Source organism: Lampris incognitus, chromosome 1 (genome assembly GCF_029633865.1).
Source record: "Lampris incognitus isolate fLamInc1 chromosome 1, fLamInc1.hap2, whole genome shotgun sequence".
Taxonomy (NCBI): domain Eukaryota; kingdom Metazoa; phylum Chordata; class Actinopteri; order Lampriformes; family Lampridae; genus Lampris; species Lampris incognitus.
In genome coordinates this window covers 31,886,350-31,910,290 of record NC_079211.1, presented here as the reverse complement: position 1 = coordinate 31,910,290, position 23,941 = coordinate 31,886,350, and the positions used below count along the sequence as shown (strand labels likewise).

At 46.3% G+C, this 23,941-nt stretch overlaps 1 protein-coding gene across 1 annotated transcript in view; it reads right to left on the bottom strand.

The window, feature by feature from the left end:
• Positions 1-23,941, bottom strand: part of tmem255a (transmembrane protein 255A) — a 31,559-nt gene that overhangs the window by 5,199 nt on the left and 2,419 nt on the right. The window contains exons 3-9 of the mRNA XM_056294131.1: positions 23,509-23,571; positions 20,780-20,869; positions 15,024-15,089; positions 3,614-3,702; positions 3,285-3,356; positions 2,647-2,815; positions 1,484-1,627 (exon numbers count right to left, since the gene is read on the bottom strand). Of these exons, the coding sequence (XP_056150106.1) occupies positions 1,484-1,627; positions 2,647-2,815; positions 3,285-3,356; positions 3,614-3,702; positions 15,024-15,089; positions 20,780-20,869; positions 23,509-23,571 (693 nt within the window). The remainder of the gene's footprint in view (positions 1-1,483; positions 1,628-2,646; positions 2,816-3,284; positions 3,357-3,613; positions 3,703-15,023; positions 15,090-20,779; positions 20,870-23,508; positions 23,572-23,941) is intronic.

The following is a 23,941-nucleotide window of genomic DNA, read 5'->3' as shown; positions in this document are numbered from 1 at the left end:
AAGTCCTCTTTGGTTTTACAGTCATATCTGAAGACATATGGGTTGTTCTTTTTCTGTTGACGAGACAATACTCATTTTGTCTTCGGAGTCAAATATACGCCTTCCCCTTTGATTGCAATTTTCGGAGCATTACCAGAGGACATGCTCCTTCCCAGACATTATTCGAATGCAATTGCTTTTGCATCCTTTTTTTTTCTTATACATTTATTTCTAGTTTTCCCCTTATCCCACCCGATTAACCCAATGGCATATGGCCGGAACTCTTGTCGAATAACTCCCCTGGCTCACGTTTCCACAGGAAGGAGATAGGCGTAACACCAGTTTCCTTCAAACTCGTGTCGGCTGCTCTCGCTATTTTACACACTGAAGTCTCGCATGGATTGCATCACCTTCAAGCCGCGAAGGAGGCGTAGGGAGAATGCTTTCAGTTGCTTGGCTGCAGGCGCCCGGGTGGGCCAGAGGGGTCGTTGGATAACGACGAGTCCCCGAACACTACACCGATCTACACCCACTATCCCTCGGGTAAGGGTGGCGTAATGAATGCCTTACCCGTGGACGCTCTGGCCATGACCGGTTACGGTGAGTCTGGGATACGAACCTCCCAGCCACAAGACGAGCGGACTGCAAGAACGGCGGTTTATTCCGCTCGGCCACCAGAGCGGCCTCTTTTGCATCCTTAATTGCTAGACACCTTATACGTATGAAGTGGAAGCAGGAGGCCGCTCCCACACATGTCCAGTGGGCTGGAGAACATTTTTAAACATGGAGAAAATAAAGTTTATGTTGGGTGACTCTACAGGTAATATTTATAAGAAATGGCAACCATTTCTGACATATATATGAAAACGCTAAAACTGTGTACTCTTCCATAACTGATTCTTATTTGATCAAATTACCATGTAGATTAACAATAGACAACTGTGACTAATATATACATCTATTTTATTTGTATGTGTATTTATGTTTACATTTTGATCTATTTTGCCATTTGTCGTTGTACATTTAAATTTTTATTTTATTTTTCACTTTAGTTCTGTTCTGTACAATCTGTCTTTTTGTTTTTCTGGGGGGGTATAAAAATAGACAACATGCAAACTTTCGTATTTTGGTATTTCACATTGAAGTTATTACAAAGCTGGTATGTTGTCGAAGAAAAGGAAAAGAACATTATTTAGAAAAAAAGGAAAAAAGTTCTCGAAGTGGAAAGGTTGAGGTACTGACAAAGAGGTATTTAAATAAAGAATGATGGAAATTGAATTTTTAAATTCCACCAGCCTTTCTCCGTACTCACACTGACTTAATTGAATGCACACAAAGGAGATTGCATGATTGCTTAAAGCCAGATTATGGAGGCACACCTGTTTCACATTCTAACTTCTTGACTTCTCTAAAGTTCACTGAGAATCATTCAATATTTGGATGGGAACAGGACCGCTCATTCCATTCATCACGTTAAAAGCACTGGAGGATGAAGTGGCTTTACCTGTAGGTCATAGGCAGTGTAAGGTGGGAGGCAGGGGGCAGTGTTGTAGTAAGAACTGAGGGAGGTACTGGGAGGTGGAGGCTCAGAGAGGACCGGGGCTGAGATGACCTCTGGTTCACATGAATCTGAGGCAGGAGATGGAGTCTGTCACAAAGAAATCAAAGACAAAGATCATTAATGGGCTCTAAATACACACGCACGCACGCACGCACACAAACACACACACACACACACACACACACACACACACACACACACACACACACACACACACACACACCAAAGGATTAAAATTACATAAAATATGTAATGTATATGCAGAGTCACTTTAAAGGTTATTAAAGGACTCCAAGCATAACATTGGATGTTTTCAGGCTCATTGTAACCATTAGGGCTGTTATTACATATTATTTGGCTAATTTTTACCATAAAACCCATCTATAATCTTTCATCCTTGATTCTTCATCTACTATGCATAGCTATTTGGATTTTTTTTCAACTCACTGATGCTCAATAATGTGCCACCAGGAGACGTGTACATAGGTTTTCCCTATTCAGTCCTCCCCTGTCTGGTTGTTGAAGGAGTTCTATTTAGAGAAAGCTGCTGTAGTGTTGGATTGGAATACAAATCAGCATATACACCCCTCTCCACAGCACATAACTGAGGGAGACTGTTTCAATTCATTATTATATGTCGTACCAGACTTTTTTTTCTACTGTCTGGCACTATGTAACTTAGTTTTCTAAAAGTGCTTCTGTGGCAGTGGAGTCTGGTCTGTGTCAGCTGGAGGCGGAGAGCCTGTAGGTGGCTCTATTGGCCCAGTGGACACATTGGTCATTAACTTGTATAATGAGCAATTAGAATGTCCATAAGAGCTATTATAAAAGCACGCTTTCTGCTTTGCATGAGGCTGAGTCCTTAGACGCAGACACACTCAAATGTAGACTAAGCCGAGAAAACAACTGGAAGATTAGACAGTTTGAGGGAAGAAGCTGGTGGTGGCCCACGAGCTCCTTGATGTAAAATAAATAAATAAATAAAATCTTACGTGCATCAACCCCAATATCTTTATCCATCCTTCCAGCATCAAGCAAAGACTTTGCCCCCACTATTTAATTTTTGTTTGTTTTTATCGGTTTTTTTTCTCTTCCTCTTGACCTACCATGTCCTTAAAGCCTCCCAGCACTGCAGCTGTGATGATGCCCAAGAAGAGAGCTATGATGTTGAGGATGGTGGCAGACCATAGGAGATGGTAGAGGTGCACCACATCCTGGCAGCTCCTCACATCCGTGTACTCGTGGTAGCCTCCAATCATTTCTACACGGCTAGCCCCGTAGGTGGAAGAGACCAGTGGACAGTCACACGAATGCACGGTAACAACAAAATGATATACACTTCCATGATGGTATTAGAGTGGAGCGACGTGCTTACATTACCCACACCAACAGATACTGAGCATCTTTAATTCGGGACAAAATGACAGACGTGAAAATGTCTTGATCGATAGAAAATGGGTCTTATGGCTATGAAACCACTAAGTGTTTCAATCTAGATGTCAGGAGAGAAACCCCTCAAGAGAGTTGCTTCGAGGAGGGAGAAATGAATGGGGACAGACCTTCAGTCAGGCAAAGCCAGAAGAGCAAGGACATGCAGGTAAGATGGCATCCAATCCACACATTACCATGGCAGGTTTTATGTCAAGCAGTTGAACTCTAGACAACTACTATAGTTAATTCATGAAAAACATAAACATGGGTAGATCAATAACGGCTATCGCGGGGCTAGAAAAAAGTGACCTACTTCCAAATCATGGATGATTTCCTAAACTTTTTCAAAACATCTTTATTCTGAAGTCCAATAAGAGGATGTTCTCTGAAAAATAAGTAAAAACAAAGAAAAGCCATACTAGTTTGATACATGGGACCTCACAATATAAATAAATAATTTAAAAAAGAAACGAAAAATGACACAAAAGCACAGATCAAAAGTCCAAGCCAACAAAGCAACGCAACATGGTTGAGAGAAAACAGCGCCCCCCCTTTTTTGGGGGGGGTTCTTCCTTTTCTGGAAGAACCCCCCCCCCCCCAGATCAGGCACTGATGCAGCACACCATGTGGTACAATACTCACTTCCCACAATTATAGAGGTCACAGCAGTAACAGGTGTTGCTCTTCACACGCAGTTTACAGGACATACGTGAAGATGTCTGGCAGGGTACCTAGGGTTAAAAAAGCATCTTACATTCCTGCATAGAGGACCTCCCCCCATCCCTGTCCACATCATTCAGCAGATATTTACAATGGCAATAATGTTATGAATGCCGATCCAAAGCGTTGGTGTGGGTAGGGCTGTCACAATTATTACATAATCGCCTGATCGCAATTATTTGACCTGACAGCGATTATTTTGCATAATTGTTAGAATAGTTTCCATTCATTTGTATAAAAACAGCTGGATGAAACTAACAGAAATGTCATATTGATTTATTATTATTATTATTATTACTACTACTATTTAACCCAGCCACTGAGGATGCACAAGCCAGTACATCCTTAGTGCCGGTCCCAAGCCCGGACAAATGGGGAGGGTTGCGTCAGGAAGGGCATCCGGCGTAAAATCTTTGCCAAATCAAATATGCGGATCATAAATAAGACTTACATACCGGATCGGTCGAGGCCCGGGTTACCAACGACCGCCACCGGTACTGTTAACCAGCAGGGTGTCGGTGGAAACTATGCTACTGTTGGGCGAAGGAGAAGGAGAGGGGGAAAGCATGTCCAGAGGCAGCTAGAGAGGAGGAAGGGTAGGCATGTGGAGGTGAGAGTTGGAACTTTGAATGTTGGCACTATGACTGGTAAAGGGAGAGAGCTGGCTGACATGATGGAAAGAAGAAAGGTAGGCATACTGTGTGTGCAAGAGACCAGGTGGAAGGGGAGTAAGGCCAGGAGTATCGGAGGTGGGTTCAAACTCTTCTACCATGGTGTGAATGGGAGGAGAAATGGGGTAGGGGTAATTCTGAAGGAAGAGTATGTCAAGAGCGTGCTGGAGGGGAAGAGAGTGTCAGACAGAGTGATGAGTATGAAGCTGGAAATTGAAGGTTTATTGCTGAATGTTATCAGCGCATATGCCCCGCAATTTGGGTGTGAGATGGATGAAAAAGAAGAATTCTGGAATGAGTTGGACGACATGGTGGAGAGGGTACCCAAGGAGGAGAGAGTGGTGATTGGAGCGGACTTCAATGGACATGTTGGTGAAGGGAACAGAGGTGATGAGGAGGTGATGGGAAGGTATGGAGTCAAGAAGAGAAATGTGGAAGGACAGATGGTGGTCGATTTTGCGAAAAGGATGGAAATGGCTGTGGTGAATACATATTTCAAGAAGAGGGAGGAACACAGGGTGACGTACAAGAGTGGAGGAAAGTGCACACAGGTGGACTATATCTTATGTAGAAGGCACCATCTAAAAGGGATTGGAGACTGCAAGGTGGTGACAGGGGAGAGCGTAGCTAGGCAGCATCGGATGGTGGTCTGTAGGATGACTTTGGAGACCAAGAAGAGGAAGCGAGTGAAGACACAGCCGAAGATCAAATGGTGGAAGTTGAAGAAGGAAGACTGCTGTGTGGAGTTCAGGCAGGAGTTAAGACAGGCACTGGGTGGTAGTGAAGAGTTGCCAGATGGCTGGAAAACCACTGCAGAAATAGTGAGGGAGACAGCTAGGAAGGTACTTGGTGTGTCATCAGGACAGAGGAAGGAAGACAAGGAGACTTGGTGGTGGAATGAGGAAGTACAGCAAATTATACAGAGGAAAAGGTTGGCAAAGAAGAAGTGGGATAGTCAGAGAGATGAAGAAAGTAGACAGGAGTACAAGGAGATGCAGCGTAAAGCAAAGAGAGAGGTGGCAAAGGCAAAGGAAAAGGCGTATGGTGAGTTGTATGACAGATTAGACACTAAGGAAGGAGAAAAGGACTTGTACCGATTGGCTAGACAGAGGGACCAAGGTGCAAAGGATGTGCAGCAAGTTAGGGCGATCAAGGATAGAGATGGAAATGTGCTGACAAGCGAGGAGAGTGTGCTAAGAAGGTGGAAGGAATACTTTGAGGGGCTGATGAATGAAGAAAATGAGAGAGAGAGAAGGTTGGATGATGTAGGGATAGTAAATCAGGAAGTTCAGCGGATTAGCAAGGAGGAAGTGAGGGCAGCTATGAAGAGGATGAAGAATGGAAAGGCAGTTGGTCCTGATGACATACCTGTGGAGGCATGGAGATGTTTAGGAGAGATGGCAGTGGAGTTTTTAACTAGATTGTTTAACACAATCCTGGAAAGTGAGAGGATGCCTGAGGAGTGGAGGAGAAGCATACTGGTACCGATTTTCAAGAACAAGGGCGATGTGCAGAACTGTAACAACTACAGAGGTATAAAGTTGATCAGCCACAGCATGAAGATTTGGGAAAGAGTAATAGAAGCTAGGTTAAGAGGAGAGGTGACGATCAGCGAGCAGCAGTATGGTTTCATGCCACGAAAGAGCACCACAGATGCGATGTTTGCTTTGAGAATGTTGATTGAGAAGTATAGAGAAGGCCAGAAAGAGTTGCATTGTGTCTTTGTAGATTTAGAGAAAGCTTATGACAGAGTGCCGAGAGAGGAGGTTTGGTATTGTATGAGGAAGTCAGGAGTTGCAGAGAAGTATGTAGGAGTGGTGCAGGATACGTATGAGGGAAGTGTGACAATGGTGAGGTGTGCGGTTGGAATGACAGATGGGTTCAAGGTGGAGGTGGGATTACATCAAGGATCGGCTCTTAGCCCTTTCTTGTTTGCAATGGTGATGGACAGGTTGACGGACAAGATCAGGCAGGAGTCTCCATGGACGATGATGTTCGCGGATGACATTGTGATCTGTAGCGAGAGTAGGGTGCAGGTTGAGGAGAGCCTGGAGAGGTGGAGGTATGCACTGGAGAGAAGAGGAATGAAAGTCAGTAGGAGCAAGACGGAATAGCTATGCATGAATGAGAGAGAGGACAGTGGAATGGTCAGGATGCAAGGAGTGGAGGTGACAAAGGCATTTGAGTTTAAATACTTGGGGTCAACTGTCCAAAGTAACGGGGAGTGCAGTAGAGAGGTGAAAAAGAGAGTGCAGGCAGGTTGGAGTGGGTGGAGAAGTGTGTCAGGAGTGATTTGCGACAGAAGGGTATCAGCAAGAGTTAAAGGGAAAGTTTACAAGATGGTTGTGAGACCAGCTATGTTATATGGTTTGGAGACAGTGGCACTGACGAAAAGACAGGAGGCGGAGCTGGAGGTGGCAGAGTTGAAGATGCTAAGATTTTCACTGGGAGTAACGAAGAAGGACAGGATTAGGAACGATTATATTAGAGGGACCGCTCAGGTTGGACGGTTTGGAGACAAAGCAAGAGAGGCAAGATTGAGATGGCTTGGACATGTGTGGAGGAGAGCTGCTGAGTATATTGGGAGAAGGATGCTGAATATGGAGCTGCCAGGGAAGAGGAGAAGAGGAAGGCCAAAGAGGAGGTTTATGGATGTGGTGAGGGAAGACATGCAGGTGGCTGGTGTGACAGAGGAAGACGCAGAAGACAGGAGGAAATGGAAACGGATGATCCGCTGTGGCGACCCCTAACGGGAGCAGCCGAAAGTAGTAGTAGATTACTACTACTATTTCCACGTTGTTTCCCACCTTTTTTTGTTTGACTGGTGCTCTTTTAATGACGTCATCTTCTTCTGCCCCTTCTGCGATGGTTTAGTGGCACATTTAACCTGACCGCGATCATTTTGCATAATCGTTACAATCGTTTCCATTCACAAGTGGTAAATTAGTGCCAACAAACTGTTTATCTTGAGATGCTTATTCTATAATATTCGACGACTGCATTTCGATGAGCATCTGTTGACATTAACATCATGGACAAAGTTGCAAAACCAAACACCACAGCACAGCTGTGGGGACATTTTGGTTTTAAGCCAAATAAAAAAGGAGAGCCCAACGCCAGTAACGAGAGACGACATCAATTAATCACACAACGCAGATGGTAACGTGCAGCAGCAGCCATTTAGTTAAAACAGGAAGAACAACAGAGACTGCAACACAGGCAGACCAGAAGGGAGGCTTGGTAAGTATAGCAACCACAACCAATACTGGCGTCCCCCCTTTTTTTTCCAAAAGAAAGACCCCCCCTCCTACACACAGTACAACAATAACACCACAGAACACCAGGCAACATCACAGCTCTATATAACTAGACCTGTAAGGTAAGACAAAACATTATCACCAGTACACACAAACAACCGGCCTAAAGTTCAAAGTCCTCTAAATGCCGTGGCAAGTGCCGGCGACGCTCCGAGCGTTGAGGTGCAGCATCAGGTGCAAGAGCAGGCACACACTCGCCAGGGGAGCTCCCCCCAGGTCGACCTCGACGGGAGACACAGTTTCATCCCCCAGCCTCATGTCGTTATTCACAAGGCAGGCAAGGTGCAGGTGGGGGCTCGGCAATGGCTGGCGGTATGTCAGGGCAGTGCGGGGCAGGGTTGTCCAAGTCCTCATCAGACACGAAATCGTCCGCGAGGGGTTCAGAGGCCATAGAGGGACCTTCCACTTTGTAGCAGTCACCCAGCCTGACCCTGTAGGAGGTACGACAGAGTTGAGACCCCGTGAACTTCTGGATATTGCACCATGAACCATCCATGCTCATGACGAGGTACCTGTCACGGGCCTTTGACTTATTCCGGTCACCACACAGGTACAAGAGTTCACCAGGTCGAATGGCGGGAGGCACGGCCACACGACCAGAGGGCACCTTTGACTGTACGGATGGTTGGTGACACGCTCCGAGTGTTGTTTCAAGATGAGGCCCTGATCGACCACAGGCAACTACCTATGGGAGAACTGGTCACGCTGAAGCAGCATTTCACGGGGAGGAAAATCCACGCGATCTAACACGACTGTTCAGGTTGGCCGTAGCAACAGAGTGTAACAGGGGAGTAACAGCCCTACAGTTAGGCTCGAGACGAAAAATCTCCCCCTGAATCTCTTGAAGAGCCTCCTCCGCCACTGGGTTCTTATTGACATACTTGGCGTTGCCCACGTCAACAACTATTCTGTGCATAGTGAAGGCCCCATCCCCTGCCAATGCAGCAAAACCAGGGGCAGGGTCAGTCCTGATCACAGCAAAGGGGCCGTCGAGAGGGCACGGACCCACACATAAGCGGGTTAAAGCGTCCCTGAGAGTGTCTCTACGCTCGTCGTCGATGAGACAAGACAGCATGAAAGACGTGACACACTCCCGGACAATCAGAATGAACTGGCGGTCTAGCCTGAACACATCAGCCACGAAAGAAGACCCGACGACTTCCGGAGGGTCACTTGTAGACTGGTCAGATACGAACGCAGGGGCTTTCTTCAGAGCTGCGCACTGGTGGCAGCCGCTGGAGACACGTTGCACAGCAGAGTCCATATCCAACGCGTAGAAGTAGCGTTGCATAACTGTCTTCAACTGGTTGCCAGTGGGTTGATCGAGCTTGATATGGAGAGAGGTCAGTAGGCTATCGAGGCCAGACCAAGGCACAACGATGCAGTCCGTCGAGGCTGCGAGGGGGGGGTGCCGGTGAATAACTAGGAGGCCGTCCTTAGCCCCTGTGGTGACGTTCAGATAACGTTTCACATCACGAATGTTAGTCAGCTTCTTGGATGGACGCGTACCCTGACAGAGGTGAGCGCAGGTCCGTCTGAGGTCAGAGCACTCTGCCTGTATGGCAAGCCAGGCCGACCTGTTGGTGAAGGGTAGAGGTAGGACAGGTCCCATGTTCACCCTGGCCTGGAATGGACCCACAGCGCCATTATATCCTTCAAAGTGGGGATCAAACACTACATCAAACTCTCTATGCAGGGCACGGAACTCATCTCTGATGTCAGCAGGCATGATGTTATCTGGATCCAGAGCGACAATGTCAGAGGACAAGGCTGACATGGTCGTTGGGGCCGGTTTGGGGGGGGATCAGCTGGCACGGCGGCGTCACTGAGTGACGGAACATATGTGGTGCGGACACGGCATAGGTGGTGGCTTTTCTGGACCAGCCACGGCTCGCCAGTGAGATTTGGGACAGGGATCTTCCCGGACACACCCTGTAGCAAAGTTGGGGAAGGCCACTGCTGTGTCAGACTGGTCACTTGGAGTAGGCGATTTGTCGGATTTGCAGCAAAAAGTTGGCGGTCAAAAGCACTAATGCTACAAATTAAAAAAAAAACATCTACGGATCCAACACCCCACCCAATTTGCCGAACTTGGAAAGACAGCTGCTGTAGCGGACTATATGGGCACAATTCACCATAATTGGTAGACACTGGCCTTTTAAGAAAGGGTTTCCGGGTTGACAGGGTGGAGCTAGAACAAGGCTGGTTGGAGCAACGCCATGTTGCTGGGATGGCGATTTTGTACGGAGGAATAAATAACACACGCGTGTGAGAAATTGTCTGTCTCTACTTTCCTGCAATTTCCACATTGGTGACCTCGACATTTGTCTGCTGGACGTTTCCACAGACAAATCTTTACGAACATGATGACTAATGCAGTTTCTCTCAAGCTGCCGGAGTTCTGGGAGTCGTCAGCCTCAGCTTGGTTCTCTCAGACAGAAGCGCAGTTCGCATTGCGCGAAATCACCGCAGACACTACAAAATACTATCATGTGGTGTCGGCTCTCGGCAGTTCAACAGCAACCAGAGTGGTGAGCCTTCTTAAAAATCCTCCGTAGCAGGATAAATACGAGACACTTAAGGCTCACCTGTTGAAAACTTTCAAACTTTCTGACGCTGAGCGGGCCAGCCGGCTTTTATCTCTACAGGGCCTCGGTGCCAGTAAGCCATCTGAACTTATGGACAGGATGCTGGATCTCCTGGGAGAGCCCAAGCCCGACTTCCTCTTCATCCAACTGTTTCTACGACAGCTGCCTTATCAGGTAAGGGCTGCTTTAGCCAACACCACCGTCACTGACTGTCTGGCCGAGGAGGCTGATAAATTTGTCCTGGCTGGTCAACAGCACTGCGCGGCTGCGTTTTTTCCTGCCCAAACATTTTCATCACTGCCTGGAGACACAACAGTCGCCGGGACAGCAGCAGCTCCTCAACGGTGGCAGGGTCACAGCCAGTGTTTTTACCATGCAAAGTTTAGACCCAAGGCCAAGCGCGGCAGGAAACGCCGGGTCCAGCGCTCAGTAGTGGCAATGTGCGTCGGCCGGACTGGCAGGCTGCTTTTCATCAAAGACTCCATTTCTGGATGGCCGTTCTTGTGCGACACGGGCACGCAGAGAGCGTCCTGCCCGCATCGAGAGTTGACATCCTGTCCTGCAGATATGCCCCCCCATTGAAGCCGCTAACGACAGCCCCATCCACACTTATGGCACTAGGTGCGTGGAACTGTGTTTCGGAGGACAGCGATTCGGTTGGGATTTTGTCACGGCGAAAGTGTCTGTCCCCCTCCTTGGAGCGGATTTCCTATGCGCCTATGGGCTGCTGGTGGATGTCAAAACTGCCGCTTGATTGACGTGGTCACTTTCTGCTCGTATGTGGGTACTCTCAGCGGAGCGGACTCCATCAGACTGTCTAGCGTGCTCTCCGCCGCAGACGATTTTCTCCGGCTTCTTGCTGAGTTTCTGGTCCTCACGCAGCCCACCTTCTTGTCTTCCAATGCCAAGCACAGAGTGGAGCACCACATCGCCACCATTGGCCCACCAGTCTATGCTCGGGTTCGGTGCTTCGACTTGACCAAGCACACCGCCACCAGGGAGGAGTTCAAAAATATGGAGCATCTCAGCATCATTGGCTGCTCCAACAGCCCATGGGCTTTACCCCGCCACATCGTCCCGAAGCCTGGCAGCCGGTGGTGCCCATGTGGCGATTACTGCCAACTCAACAATACAACAACACCGGACCGCTACCCAGTCCCACACATCCAGGATTTTTCTTTCCACCTGGCTGGAAAAGTCATCTTTTTCAAAGTGGACCTCATCTGTGGATACCAAATGGTGCCCGTCCACCCACTGGATGTCCCCAAAAAAGTGGTGATCACCCCATTTGGACTGGACTGTTCAAGTTCCTGCGCATACTGTTAGGCCTCAAGAATTCTGTGCAGACATCACCTCATGGATTTGGTGCTACGGGGCCTGCCTTTTGTTTTCGTCTATCAAGACAACATCATTATCGTCAGCACCTCCAAAGTGGAACACCTGTCCCACCTCCGGACTCTTTTCGAGCAGCTCAGCCAGCATGGGCTGATCGTCAATCCAGCCAAGTGCCAGTTTCGGCTGACAACCATCGACTTCCTTGTACACCGAGTCACCAAAGACGGGGCGGTACCCCTCCTGTCAAAGGTGGATGCCATCGTGAACTTACCGCAACCACTCACAGTGAAGTCCCTACAGGAGTTCCTCGGCACGGTGAACTTTTACCACTGCATTATCCCCCGAGCTACTCAACTCATGCAACCCCTGTATGAGGACCTGAAAGGCAAGGCCACCAAACACACTGTGGACTGGTCTGCGGAGAGGGACAAGGCATTTGTGGACACTAAGGCTGCTCTGGCTGATGCAACATTGCTGGCGCACCCGTCACCCAAGGCTCTGATCACCATTACTACAGATGCTTTGGACTACACGGTAAGGGAGGTGCATGAGCAGTGGGTGAATAGTGCTTGGCAGCTGCTCGCTTCCTTCAGCCGACAGTTACGCCCCAGTGAATGGAAGTATAGCACCTTTGATTGGGAGCTCCTCGCTCTCTACCTCACCGTTCAACACTTTCGTTCCCTGCTGGAGGCCCGCCAGTTCACGGTGTTTGTGGACCACAAACCACTGATGTTCACCATGGCCAAGGTGGCTGAGCCGTGGTCCGCCCACCAGCAACAACAGCTCTCCTACATCTCGAAGTTCACCATGGATATACAGCATGTTGCTGGCAAAACCAACCTTGTCGCCGACTGCCTCTCCCAGACTATTGCGGGGGCCATCCACTTGGGTCTTGACTATGCCTGTATGGCAGCTGACCAGGCCACCGACCCAGACGTACAGGCTTTCAGGACAGCTGTCACAGGGCTGCAGTTAGAGGACGTGGCTTTCAACGACGCTGGCACCACACTCCTGTGCGACGTCTCCACAGGTCGGCCCCAGCCCATCATTCCCACTGGCTGGAGGCAGCATGTTTTCAACGCTGTCCATGGCCTCTCCCACACTGGCAAAAAGCCGTCTCAAAGACTAGTGGCAGCCAAGTTCGTCTGGCACGCGCTCAAAAGACGTGAGAGACTGGGCTGACACCTGCGTGGAGTGTCAGCGCTCTAAAGTGCACCGCTACACCAAAGCCTCCCTAGCACAGTTCCCGCTACCCGAAAGGAGGTTCGACCATGTAAACGTGGACCTAGTGGGCCCCCTGCCCCCCTCCCACGGTTTCACTTACCTCCTCACCATGGTGGATAGGACCACTCAATGGCCAGAAGCCGTCCCACTGTCATTGACGACGTCCACCGACGTAGCCCGGGCATTCATCAGGAACTGGGTTACCCAGTTCGGCACCCAATCTGACCTCTCCTCGGACCGGGTCTCACAGTTTATGTCTGAGCTCTGGAACGCAGTTGCAGAGAGCAGAGGGGTTAAGCTCCACCGCACCATCGAGTACCACCCACAGGCCAATGGGTTGTGTGAGCGGTTTCAACGCTCTATGAAGGCTGCTCTTCAGGCCAGCCTCAAGGATAGCAGCTGGGTTGACAGGCTCCTGTGGGTCATGCTGGGCCTCAGGACCACCCCTAAGGAGGACCTCCAGTCCTCGTCCGCTGAACTGGTTTACGGACAGCTGCTGCGGGTCCCAGGGGATTTCGTCCCCAACACCACAGTTCCCTGGTCTGCAGCCCTTCAACGGACCACGCTCCTGGATAATGCCAGAGCTTTTGTACCGGTCCCCACTTCGCAACACAGCCTCCCAAAGTCTCACATCCCACAAGTCTGCAATCGGCAGAATATGTTTTCATCCGGGGTCTGCGGTGGTGTAGCGTTCTAAGCATCAGCTTAGAACGCAATTGCCCACTGGGGCCCAGGGTTCGCGCCCCGGTCTCGTCAGATCCGACTATGGCCGGACTCGATGAAACAGCAATAATTGGCAACACTGTCTTCGGGATGGGGGCGGAGTCGGCTTGTGTTCATCACATGAATGTGTCTGTGTGTGTGTCGGAAAAAGCAGTAGTTCGGCATGGGTTCACCTTGTCACGAAAGTGACGAGGCGTGTCCTTTGAGACTGCCGGCCGGAGAGATGCAGTTGGCGAACGCATGCAGTACGAGGGTGGGAGTTTGAACTAAAATAGGGATCGATTGGCCACTAAATTGGGGGGAAAAAATAATGTTTTCATCCGCCACGACGCCCACCGTGGACCCCTGCAGCCTCCCTATGACGGGCCATTCCACATCCTGGAGACCGGAGACAAGCACTTTGTAGTGGAGGTCGGCAACAAGCCAGAGCACATTTCAGTAGATCGCCTCAAACCAGCTCACCTGGACTTGGACCGACCTGTTGGACTTGCCCAGCCCCCACGGCGGGGGCGTCCTCCTACCCTGCCCCCACCCCCGAACAAGGCCCCTAAGGTTCCTCCACCACCCACCCTACCCCCACGCCGCTGCAGGGTCCTTAAGGCCCTTCTGTAAGCACCCCAGCCTCTGCACCTGTTTGTTGAAGCCGTTGTAGCTGGGCAATCCGCCCCCCTCCACGTTGACTTTTTTTGTTACGGTGAATTCTGGGGGGACGTATGTAGGAGGACTATATGGGCACAATTCACCATAATTGGTAGACACGGGCCCTTTAAGAAAGGGTTTCCGTGTTGAGAGGGCGGAGTGAGAACGAGGTTGGTTGGAGCAGTGCCATGTTGCTGAGATCGTGATTTTGTATGGAAGATAAATGACACACGCGTTCGTGTAGTCAATGAGAGAAAGTGTCCGTCTCTACTTTCCTGCAATTTTCACACCACCACATATGTTTGATTGACAAAACAGGCATTCTAACCATGAACGCTTGTGATTCGATAGCGGAAACGATGATGGAAAAATCGCCTCAAACCATTTGGAAATGCACTGGGAATTATCCATGCACCGCGTAGTCTATAATTTAGCCAAATCTATGATCACTTCCAGGAAAAGAGCAGGGAAAAGAGCATCACCAAACCCAACTCAGAGGACTCTGCCTCACTCTCTAGAAAATCTGTTGGTCATTTCATACCAGATGATAAAAAATATTTGCTTACTTTAAAATGTAACTTAATAATGATGTCCATATTACAATACAGTATTCTACAATAGTAGAATACAATTGGGGAGGAAAAAGGGGGAACCAAAAAAATTTTTTAAAAAATGTGAATCGCGATTATTTGTATGACAATTAATTGGCAACTAAAATGTCATGATCGTGACAGCCCTAGGTGTAGGATGTGTTATTGGGGGGGGGGGGCAAAATAAAAAGGTTTCAATGCTACATTTCATTGCTGGAGGACCAAAAGCAACATGTGTTTCTTACATCACGCTCAGACGAAGTCTCACTTGAGTGGAAGTCACATCGACCAGCATACAAAGGCCGTAGGTCCTGCAGTGCAATGATCAACCATTACTCACGTATGCACATCGCATCATTTTAGGGCTATTTTAGGCTAGCATGCTAGAAGAAGAGAGAAAACAAAGTCAAACAAGTATGAGAAAGTTGCTCAATGAATCACAATCAGCCAACACAAATTGTGCATCTACACTGCCTCTATTTGTGTTTCAAATCTTTCTTTGTTTTGTTTTTTGCCATCCATAATGTAAAAGCTGAAAAGTTGAAAAGATTTCATTTATCTATGAAGACTGACACTGCTTATTGCTTCCAGCCCCTCCGTTCATGGTAGGGAGAATCTTTTCATGGTGTACTTCTCTGGTATGAAAACCAGAAATAGTTTTGTAGCAAATTTTCCACTTTCAATCACTTTCCACTTATAATCACAGAAAGTTGAATTAGTTCATCTGGACACAACGTTTATTGAGAGAAACGTTTCATCACTCATCCAAGTGACCTCTTCAGTCTCAACTGACCGCAGATATCCCCACCCTTATAAATAAGGCTGGGTGTTTGTCACGGAAGTCGCGGGTGTCACGGATTCCGTGATTCTCGCCATTTTTTTGCCATGTCCGCGATTTCCCCAGTTTTTAGTGCTTTCCGTGATTTTTCTACAGTTTTGAATGGTAGCCTAACTGTCAATCTTAACGTAGCCTACAGTGTGATCTGTATAGGCACTAAGCATTTTAACCATCACTTCTGAACCGCATATAGCCTAGCATTGTACATTTTGACCTAAACTCCGACCCATAGATTGTCCCAATTAGTGGAAGTTTACAGTGTAATGTTACGTTCCCATGGTTACGTTAGAAGTGCGAATGAATGAACACCTAACGTTAGTCACGGTCCGATCAAAAACTTCAAAATGAGTAAAACTGCAAAGACCTCCGCTAAAGCACGATCCCTACAATACCCAGAAAAAACGTTTCATGTCAGTCAGTGGTGGTTTGTTATTTTGCTCAGCGTGTAACATCCCGGTGGACTACACTCGAAAAGCAAGTTGCGACAAGCATTTGCAGACAAACGACCATAAAAAGACAACCGCAGATCGGGCCATTGAAACCGAGAACAGCCGAAAACTGCGTCAGAGCTGTTTCAAGCTAAAACAACCGCACAATTGCATAGACAGAGTGAGGTAATTAAACTTACAGAAGCTTTCAATTCAGCCAACATCCCCTTACACACACTGGACAATGTTGGCCTGAAGTCCTATCTGGAACGCAATCTCCGCGACATCGGAGTGATTCCAAGTGCTGTCAACTCCGACGCACCCACCTGCCTAGCATATTCGTGAAACACGTGAACGAGATCAAAGACAAACTCCAAGTTTGAGACGGAATTAGCATTGTTGCTGACAAGGCAAACAGCGGGCAACTGCCCGCTGTTTTTTTTTATTCAAGCACTTGTTACTGTTGCTACAGTTGCGCATGTTATTTCAATAATTTACCACTACTGTGCATGAGATCTCTTGGTTAATTGAATACATTCAAGCTATTTAAAACACTCCGTGATTTCTGCCTCTTTCTTTTCAGTTTTCCGTGATTGTCTACAACTTTGCCGTGATTGCTCCATGGCTTTAGTCAATATTTTCCGTGACAAACACCCAGCCTTACTTATAAACAATAGAGTAGCATGACGACCGAAACCAACGATCAGTTTCATATTCAAATTACCATGACTCTTAACCAGAGTTATAATGGCAATGTGTACTATTCACAGAGGATTTAGGAATAGTTGCAATCACAGCATTGTAAAATGGCGACAGATGTACTCTTAGACCCTCCCTTCAGTTCAGGGATGGTCATTCCCTCTTCACATAGATGGCCTCTTTGACTCCCCGTTCAAACCAGCATTCCTCCCTATCACTGACCAAGTGTGTCTGCTCCTGAAGCTGTCTTCAGTCCACGTACGTCACATACAGGGGTCAGTACTATAGGCAGAGACATGGGTGTGCTATGGGTTCTCCAGTTTCACCTATAGTGGTCAATTTACAGCGGCGCTTGAAAGTTTGTGAACCCTTTAGAATTTTCTATATTTCTGCATAAATATGACCTAAAACATCATCAGATTTTCACACAAGTCCTAAAAAGTAGATAAAGAGAATCCAATTAAACAAATGAGACAAAAATATTATACTTGGTCATTTATTTAATGAGGAAAATTATCCAATATTACATATCTGTGAGTGGCAAAAGTATGTGAACCTTTGCTTTCAGTATCTGGTGGGACCCCCCCTTGTGCAGCAATAACTGCAACTAAACATTTCTGGTAACTGTTATCAGTCCTGCACATCGGCTTGGAGGAATTTTAGCCCATTCCTGCGGACAGAACAGCTTCAACTCTGGGATGTTGGTGGGTTTCCTCACATGAACTGCTCACTTCAGGTCTTTCCACAACATTTCGATTGGATTAAGGTCAGCAGGACTTTGACTTGGCCATTCCAAAACATTAACTTTATTCTTCTTTAACCATTCTTTGGTAGAACGACTTGTGTGCTTAGGGTTGTTGTCTTGCTGCACGACCCACGGTCTCTTGAGATTCAGTTCATGGACAGATGTCCTGACATTTTCCTTGAGAATTCGCTGGTATAATTCAGAATTCATTGTTCCATCAATGATGACAAGCCATCCTGGCCCAGATGTTGGAAAACAGGCCCAAACCATTATACTACCACCACCATGTTTCACAGATGTGATAGGTTCTTATGCTGAAATGCAGTGTTTTCCTTTCTCCAAACATAACGCTTCTCATTTAAACCAAAAAGTTCTATTTTGGTCTCATCCGTCCACAAAACATTTTTCCAATAGCCTTCTGGCTTGTCCACGTGATCTTTAGCAAACTGCAGATGAGCAGCAATGTTCTTTTTGGAGAGCAGTGGCTTTCTCCTTGCAACCCTACCATGCACACCATTGTTGTTCACTGTTTTTCTGATGGTGAACTCATGAACATTAACATTAGCCAATGTGAGAGAGGCCTTTAGTTGCTGAGAAGTTACCCCGGGTTCCTTTGTGACCTGGCCAACTATTACACGCCTTGCTCTTGGAGTGATCTTTAATGGTCGACCACTTCTGGGGAGGGTAACAGCCATTCGTCCATTATCCGAACCACTTATCCTGCTATCAGGGTCGTGGGGATGCTGGAGCCTATCCCAGCAGTCACTGGGCGGCAGGTTGGGAGACACCCTGGACAGGCTGCCAAGCCATCACACAGGGCCCACACACACACGCACGCACGCACGCACGCACGCACGCACGCACGCACGCACACGTTCATACCTAGGGGCAATTTAGTATGGCTGAATCACCTGACCTACATGTATTTGGACTGTGGGAGGAAACCGGAGCATCTGGAGGAAACCCACACAGACACGGGGAGAACATGCAACTCCACACAGAGGACGACCCGGGATGACCCCCAAAGTTGGACTACCCTGGGGCTTGAACCCAAGACCCTCTTGCTGTGAGGCGACCGTACTAACCACTGCGCCACTGTGCTGCCGGGAGGGTAACAATGGTCTTGACTTTCCTCCATTTGTACACAATCTGTCTGACTGTGGATTGGTTAAGTCCAAACTCTTTAGAGATGGTTTTGTAACCTTTTCCAGCCTGATGAGCACCACAATGCTTTTTCTGAGGTTCTCAGAAATCTCCTATGTTTTTGCCATGATACACTTCCACATACATGTGTTGTGAAGATCAGACTTTGATAGATCCCTGTTCTTTAAATAAAACAGGGTGCCCACTCACACATGATTGTCATCCCATTGATTGAAAACACCTGACTCTAATTTCATCTTCAAATTAACTGCTAATGCTAGAGGTTCACATACTTTTGCCACTCACAGATATGTAATATTGGATCATTTTCCTCAATAAATAAATGACCAAGTATAATATTTTTGTCTAATTTGTTTAATTGGGTTCTCTTTATCTACTTTTAGGACTTGTGTGAAAATCTGATGATGTTTTAGGTCATGTTTATGCAGAAATATAGAAAATTCTTAAGGGTTCACAAACTTTCAAGCACCTCTGTATATATGGAGTAAGTGAAAAAGAGGGCTCTGATGTCCTATCCAGGGATACCACCTAGCCATTGGTTCAGATTTGTAGATGACACCTGGGTTAAAATTAAATCTCAGGATGTACCACATGTCATCAACCACATTAACTCTGTGAACAACCACATCAAGTTCACTAGGGAGGATGTGAAAAATGACAGGTTAGACTTCTTAGACTTTGAGATTGCAATTGGTGATTGATGTGGGACATTTGTTTGTGGATGTGTACTGTAAACCAACACATAATGATCAGTACTTAAGGTTTGACTCTCATCATCCACTGGAGAACAAACTAAGAGTCATCAGGACTCTGTACCACCGAGCTGACAACATCCTCACTGACACAGCGGCTGGGGAAGGGGAGAAATCTCACATTAAACATGCCCTGGGTAAGATCAGTTATCCTAACTGGGCATTTGTCAAAGCCAGGAAGATGCCCAAACACTGCAACAGCCGATCAAAGAGGGGAGAAGGACAACAGCTGTCTAAGTGTAAACCAGCGGCGATTCCGTATGTGGCAGGACTGTCGGAACAGTTGAGACGCGTATTTTTCAAACACCGCGTCTCAGTTGCTTTCAAACCCCAAAACACGCTGTGCCAGAAATTGGTCCACCTCAAGTCCCTCGGCACAAACAGAGCAATATAGTTTATGCTGGTAAGTGCCAGGAGGATTGCCATGACTTGTATCAGCGAAACCAAACAGACACTGGCCAAGAGGATGGCACAGCACAGAAGAGCTAACACATAGGGCCAGGACTCCACACTCTAAACCCATCTACAGACCAGTGGTCACTCTGTCAAGGATGAGGATGTGTACACCTTTGATAGGGAAGAACGCTGGTTTGAATGGGGAATCAAAGAGGCCATCTATATGAAGAGAGAACGACCATCCCTGAACCGAGGGGTGTGGGGGGGGGGGGGCTAAGAGTACATTTGTCACCATTTTACAGCGCTGTGATTGCAAACATTCCAAAATCCTCTGTGAATAGTACACATGGCCATTGTAATTCTAGTTAATGGTCATAGTAATTTGCATATGAAACAGATCATTGTTTTGGTTGTTATGCCACTGTATTGTAAGGGTGGGGGTACCTGCAGTCAGTTGAGACTGAAGAGGTCACTTAGATGAGTGATGAAACGTTTCTCTCAATAAACGTTGTGTCCAGATGAACTGATTCAACTTTCTGTGGTTACCTTACCTGGATTATTGAACATGCTTAAAGATATTTCCACTTCAATATTGTCCCTGGTTGCATCCTAATGGTTGTGATATTCATTTTCACCCTGCAATGGGTTTTTTTCTACTGAGTACTTTTAACAGCACATTCAATGTGCTGATGTTTATCTATTCATCTAAGTGGAAGGTGTAACATTAAATAATTTCCTTTTAAAGCGAAATATTTTTGACCAGGCACTCAGGGTGGGGTAGCAGCCATAGCCTGCCGTATCTGAACAGTAGAGAGGCAAGATGGACCTGAAGATACTGTTCAAGTGCAAAGCAAAGTGTTTATAGGGATGGCTTTCGAATAATGAGCTGGCTTTAAGTCAGATGATAACAGCGTTATCAATACCTATAATTTATTCATGCACTTAATTAAGTAGTTGTTTCGTGAGATACTGTACTTACAATGTGCCTTGCAGCAAAAACTCCATCTACAATAGCACAACAAAAGGCAGCCACCACTCCAAAACTGATGAACACAATGGATGCCACTAACTGTAATAAAAAAGAAAAAAAAAGAGAATAACGAGTGAAATTCAGACTACCATCTCCATCTCCCTCCCTGCTTACAATAGGTTAGCTGTTTTTCTATAGCACCACATGAGAAGAGTTAGCACAGCTAGCAAGCCTAAATATAACTTGCTCTGATTCATCTTTCAAATTTAATCCCTCTTCCACTGGGCAAGTCACTGTCCACTGCCAGTCAATTTAATTTAACCTTACTTCACTGACCATACACATGCAGTACTTGTGCGATACCGGCATGTAGTCGTGTGCATGTGTCACGCATCTGTGCGTTTGGATGACAAAAGGAGGGAGAAGTGTTTAGTGTGCGTGTGTTTGTGTGTATCTGTGTTTATTGTCCCATGGTCAGGGTGAGGTGGAGGCGCTGAACGATAACAATAATAGAGTAATTTGGCGATCACCTAGCTCCAGTTGTGCCTCATGGCTGGCACGGTGCCCAGCTCTTTTATAGGCACTGCAACCTTTTATTCTCCAATTCCCCTTAGCTCCCTTCAAGTCCTTCCTTTTAGTCTTCTATGAAAGACAGCAAGTATTCAATTACACATCACCCCACCCTGTCTGCAGCCACCCCAGCTAGAGGGAAGGAGATTGAGTGCATTGAGTGCAATAGATTCAACAGATTCACGTGCCAACTGCGACAAGGGATTCTCCCATCCACACCCATATTTCTATTACTATCAAGAATACATACGCTGGCAAGAGTAAATTTAGCAGCATGCAATCAGACACCAATCAAATTATAGCAAGGTTGGATAGTCTGAGGTTTGATACCTCCGTTATCGAGTAGTGCTGAAACTCCTGGTTGATTAATCGATTAGTTAGTTGGCAGAACAATAATCGATTGCAATTTCGGTAATTGATTAATAATTTTAGACACTTATCGAGTGAAAATACCAAAAATTTACAGGTTACAGCTTCACAAATGCTCATCTTTCTCCAACTCATGTCATAATAAAAGGAATAATTTGGGGTTTTTTTTCAGACTAAGTAAACAATTATATGACACCACTTTGGTCTCTGGGAACTTGCAATGGGCATTTTATCACTATTTTTGACATTTTACAAACTAAATTATTAATCAATAATCAATATCAATAATCAAAATAACGGTCAGTTGCAGCCCCATTATCAAGATGCAAAATTCTACTTAAATAGGTTGATCGTGAGTGGGGCTGGTCCCTCTTCATCATATTGACTGTTCCTATTATTAGAACTGTTATAATGAAGAAAAATTAGCGATCAATAAAAATAGATCTAAAACTGATTTCTGGCATTTACAAGGAAACAAAACTGTGGAAATAAATTATGGATTTGTTTGCTTGTTGACTATATGACTATATGAAAACGGTGTAACTGCATTAGTAAAGAACTTTTAATAGCATCTAACAGCCTTTGGGAACAGCAGATAGTCAAACTATAAATTATATTATATTTTCTGTGTAATTAAACCAGGCTTTCATAACCAACAGGAAGTGCAACTTAAAGCAGAATTCTGCTTTTTTATTTTCCAGCTGAGGTCTTATTTTTGTACTTTTTCCCATTTGGCATGTTGTTTCAATATCATTTTGCTCGCTATCTCATTTTGGAGATTTTGGACATGGGATAAACACAGGATTTTGGACCCCGATAAACACAGCTTTATAATGGCATCTTACAGGAGAACCAAGCACACGTTTTAAACCTGTCCTTTCAACAACACACAAAAACAATCCTAGTGCGACAGACTGTGTACATTATTTCTCACTTTCTATCACTTCTTGGCCAGGAAGTAGCACAGCAATACAATTGACCATTGATAATAATGGACATTTCAGGTAACAATTTTCACACTTTCGCTTTCACTTCCAAATATTTGCTTTAGATAATTGCATTTAACTGGGTTTGCTGAAACATGTCTTGACATTCGTGTTCAGCTGCCCCATAAGATGCCATGGTGAAGCTCTTTCCAGTGTAATCCATATCCAAAATCTCCAGATGAAGCTGGTAAATGAAATAGCATAACCTGTATGCAAGATAGCAAAAAAGTATGAAGACCCAGCTTGCAAAAAAACGGAATTTTCCTTTTTATGTCCCACTCTTTACAGTAAGCACCACTTGTTTCAGCATGACCACTGGTTAAGACTTGAGGGTGACTAGGTTTGCCGCACGTCTTTTGCCCCGCATCCAGACTCTGCTGGCTAAGGAGAAGTAAAGCGTATCGCACTACAAACTCATTCTTCATTTCAGGAATGGTGAACCTTGCATAGCAACTCTCATGTCTCTCCTCTCATCTGCAGGTCCTGCTGTACATTCCAACTTGGACATCTGTCCGCCTCCACTTACACCCGGCTATTTCTGGCTGCATCTCGCATGAAGCCCAGGATACTTGTTTCGGATATACAATCCAAAACTCCGCATGGCAACTGCCAGCCGTTATCAGGGCAGGCTCTGCTACTCCACCATTGTGACATTTACAACATAAACAGCCTGTAGTCTGTCTTAAGGTAACTGGAACTCACAGGCAGCTTCATGCTTGTGTTCTCTGTGGCTAGAGACCTGCAGTTGCACAGGGCTGTATTCTAATGTACTGAACTGATCACAAAACACAGAGGCAATATAAATCCACTTACCATCTGCCTCTTGTTCTCGATCAAATGAGAGCCGATGATTCCCAGAAAAGAGCCAAAGCCCAGCTGAAATGACAGGAAATCTCAGATAGGATGTTGGTGCCATCTGACTGTGCAGAATCAGCTTTGATAGTGATTGAAATGCAGTGGATGAGTTTTATGAGGTTTAACTTACATTGGGTACAAAACATGTAAAGCTCTGACGACAGCTTCTGGTATATTCAGAACATTATTGTCAATGCTTTCACTATCACGGATCAGAGTACAGCAAAACAAGAGAACTAGTTTATAAAATAAAAATGAGAATAACAATCTTTGTTGTGCATTTCCTGTCCAGACAGACAGACAGGCCAACAGACATGCAGACAGGCAGAGACAGACAGGCAGACAGACAGACAGAAAAGCAGACAGACAGAGAGAGAGACGGGCAGGCAGG